Genomic DNA, 3,463 nt, shown 5'->3' with positions numbered 1-3,463 from the left:
AGCATCCAGTATTGCTGTCTTCATGCCAGGTACTATCACCTGGTTCCAAGCATCTGCCTGCCCCAGCTGTGCCAGGTGTGCCTGGAACTGCTTGTTGGACCAGATTCTGTCAGAGGGTACACGGGGGTCCTGGTGTGGTGATGTCTTATACAGCATCTGGACTGAGACGTTGCAGAGGTGCCTGGCACTGGGGCAGGGAAAGCGGGACTGGGTTAGCAGGGTGTGGGGTGCTGGGTGGGGGCACTGGGGGGGGGGCACTCACCGTTCCAGGCCTGGCGGCGCTGGGAGAAGGGGCGGGAGCAGAATCGGAGGTCGCAGTCTTGGTAGAACCAGACGGTCAGTGGCTTCCCGTCAGTCACCACGAACCATTGCCGGATGTCGAATTTGGTGCCAAAGATGGTCAGTGGCCGCTCCACGTACTTCTGCACCACCCACTGGCCCACCCGTCCCAGGGATGTCATGCAGCCTTCTGCCTGCTGCAGCACTTCCTCCAGCCGTGTCACACAGACAATGCCTGGGGAATACAGTGATAATGGGAACCCTTGGCATTGGGGAGCCAGTGTGTGCCCCCTGCTTCCCTCAGCCTTACCTCTGCCTTGGGATTGGGCGCCAGGCTTGAGGATCCAGATGTTTAGGTCACCCTCTATGCCAAACTGTGGCAGCTGCTCTGCCAGGCACTGCAGCAGGTCCCGGCACTGTTTCTGCTGCTCCCTGCTCAGTGCCAGCCTGGCTCCCTCACTGTGGAGGAACATGGAGGGTTCAGCATCAGCCCTGCTACGGTACCCCTCATCCCCCTGTCTCGTCCAGCACTCACTGTGCCACGCGGTAGTAGTCCTGCAGGAACCGGTCCCAGTCAATGCATGTGCTGCAGGGTGATGGGGTGTTTCTGTCGATGTCCTGGTGCCCCAGGATGCCCAGGTGCTGCTCGCACACCTTCAGGGCATCCTCCACCAGACTGGGAGACAGGGGGGACCCTGGCCTTGCTGTGGATGGCATGGGTGGCTCCTGTGCCAGCCTTGGGGCCAAAGCACAGAGCCTTCCTGTGGGATGGGTGGCTTTGGGCGCAAGGGGATGGCAACAGAGGGTGGAGCACCCATGAGGTGTGCTGGTTGGAGGGAATGGGGAATCCCAAGCCACAGCCATGAGCAGAATCTCAGCCTCCAAGCTCAGCCCCCAGACATGTCCCTAATCCTGATTCCCTGTCATCCCTCCTGGCCCAGCTCCGTGCACTCACCTGGCTCCTTGTTGGATTTTGGGGGCTGCTTTTTCCCCACTGGCTTGTCCCCAGCCATCTCCAGGGCCAGTCTGAGCAGGCTGCGAGCTGCTGTCAGGCGGAAATCCTCTGCAAGAGGCATCATACCCAGTCAGTCCTGAACAGGGCGTAGGAGGAGTGTGAGGACGAGGTGGGACAGTAGGGCAAGAACCCCCAGCTCACCGATGAAGGCTTTGTGTTCCTCAGTGGACCCCAGCAAGTAGCACCGGGGGAAGAAAGTACTGGCATCTTGACTGAACCAGTGCAGGTCTTGCAGGCTTAGGCACAGTCCCTTCTGTTTAGAGAAAGTTGTCAGTCTCTGCTGGACACCCCCATCCCTTGTGTCCCCCATCCCTGAGGCCTCCAGGCTCCCACCTTGGTGGCGAAGGCTTGCACCCGGGAATAGTGGTTCACCACCTGGACCTGCTGCAGCAGCTCATGGTCAACAGCACCAAGGTTGGTGGTCCAGATGAAGTTTGGCAGCTGGTTCCGCACCAGATAGGACTGCAGGAGGGAGGGGACTGGGGTGAGCTCCATCCCACCCTTGTCCACGGCACCTGGGGGTCCCGGGGAAAGGGTACAGGAGGCTGTGGCAGAGCTCAGCTCTAGCCCTCTCAGCTAACCATGAGGTCATGGATGCCATCAGGGTCCTCATTGCACTGCTCTTCATCTTCGTCTTCCTGCTCCTCCTCATTCCTCAGGGAAGGCTGTGCCTCAACATGCAAGTTCAGCACTGCCTCCCCTTCCTCCCCCTCCTCATCACCATCATCACTGGGCTCCTCTTCCTCCAGCTGCTGCTCCTTATGGTCACCAGGCTGCTGCTTCAGCTGTCTGTCCATGCTGGGGAGCTTCCTCTCCACCCACCCCCAGGACCGCAGCAGCCTGCGGATGATGGGATAGGGGCCCTGCACTGCAAATATCTTTTTCTCCTGCAAGGAGACTAGAAGACTCAGCCTGCTCCACTCCTGGTTCCTCAGCTCATCTCTGCTGAGTCAGAAATGCAGTAAATGCAAGCACATGGCATTTGGGGGTGTGCAAAATCAGGCTTCTTACCTCAATGGCCTTCTTCACACGCAGCCTGGCCTGGTTGAGCTGCTCAGGGTCAATCAAGGGCCGGCGGCCACTGCAGTGGCCAGTGGTGGTGGCTGCCACCTGCCCTGTGAGGACAGCCCCATCTGAGCCTGCTGGCCCTACATCCACAGCCCCATGGGGCAGGCAGGGACAGGGAAAAGATGCTTACTTATCTGCATTTGCCTTGCCCCAGGATGCCCTGCTGTGCTCTTGTCCCCAGCCTGCTGCACTGGGGGCTGGCTGGCAGATCTCCTCCTGAAGTGTTGGTCCTGGCTGGAGGGCTGTGTGCCCACAGTGCTGCTCTTGCTGTGACTCTTCCCATGGTGGTGTGATGGTGAGGTGAGCTGTTGGTGGCTCTGCCTCCTCCAGGCCATATTTCCTTGCCTCACTAGAGCCTGAAGTGGGTATCTGGTGCAGGGCCCAGCACTACTGTGACATCACAGTACAGGATGCAGCCTGCCAAGCCCCAGCACCATGGTGACAGCCAGATTGTTATACATGGGGAATCAAAGGAGTTTTAATGTTAGAAAACATATGAATGTCTTAAACAATTTGACTCATTATGCCATTGGGGAATTAAATACTCAGGTACAATCAGTACCAAAAATGGCGTTACAAAACCCGTTAGCTTTAGGTATGTTGTTGTTAAAAGAAAATGGGGTACGTGGAATGTTAAATTTGACCAAAGGGGAATGCTGTATCACCATTTGTAATGGCACTGCCTCCACAGAAAAGGCACAACAGATGAAGGAGATTTTAACATGTATTTTCCTGGGAAAAGTTTTATGTTGGGGTGAAAAATAGCCTCAAATAGCCAGACTGTTACAGAGGGCATATCAAAAGCAGCCATTCCATGAAGTATACTGAGCCAGCTCCAAGATTTAGAATCACATTGTTATAAATTGCGGCCCAATAAATTGGCAGGAGCCAGTTCAATTAGGAAATTTATTGATTGAGCAAGGCTTCAGCAAGCCAAACAGCGCTGGGCGGCCGGGGAGTCTCTGCTCCGCCAAGGGCGCACACCCTGCCCCACAGCCCCCAGTTTGAGACTCTTCCGTTTCCCGCTCCATGTAGCTCTTCCGGTGAGCTCTGCGCCTGCGTGAGCTTTTGCTAGGGATGCTGTTCCCGCTGTTGCTAGGG

The 3,463-nt window shown here is 56.8% G+C and overlaps 1 protein-coding gene across 1 annotated transcript in view; it reads right to left on the bottom strand.

Moving 5' to 3' along the window:
- Positions 1–2,487, bottom strand: part of LOC103811490 (tubulin monoglycylase TTLL3-like) — a gene marked incomplete at its 5' end in the record, with an annotated part of 3,103 nt that extends 616 nt beyond the window's left edge. The window contains 8 exons of the mRNA XM_009084465.1: positions 4–207; positions 273–738; positions 815–983; positions 1,235–1,342; positions 1,436–1,547; positions 1,628–1,756; positions 1,876–2,181; positions 2,306–2,487. Coding sequence (XP_009082713.1) covers positions 4–207; positions 273–738; positions 815–983; positions 1,235–1,342; positions 1,436–1,547; positions 1,628–1,756; positions 1,876–2,181; positions 2,306–2,487 — 1,676 coding nt within the window. The remainder of the gene's footprint in view (positions 1–3; positions 208–272; positions 739–814; positions 984–1,234; positions 1,343–1,435; positions 1,548–1,627; positions 1,757–1,875; positions 2,182–2,305) is intronic.
- Positions 2,488–3,463: the final 976 nt, after the last annotated feature.

Source organism: Acanthisitta chloris, unplaced genomic scaffold (assembly GCF_000695815.1).
Source record: "Acanthisitta chloris isolate BGI_N310 unplaced genomic scaffold, ASM69581v1 scaffold20181, whole genome shotgun sequence".
NCBI classification, from domain to species: Eukaryota; Metazoa; Chordata; class Aves; order Passeriformes; family Acanthisittidae; genus Acanthisitta; species Acanthisitta chloris.
The sequence above is the reverse complement of the archived record's forward strand: the minus strand, read 5'-3'. Positions and strand labels throughout refer to the sequence as shown.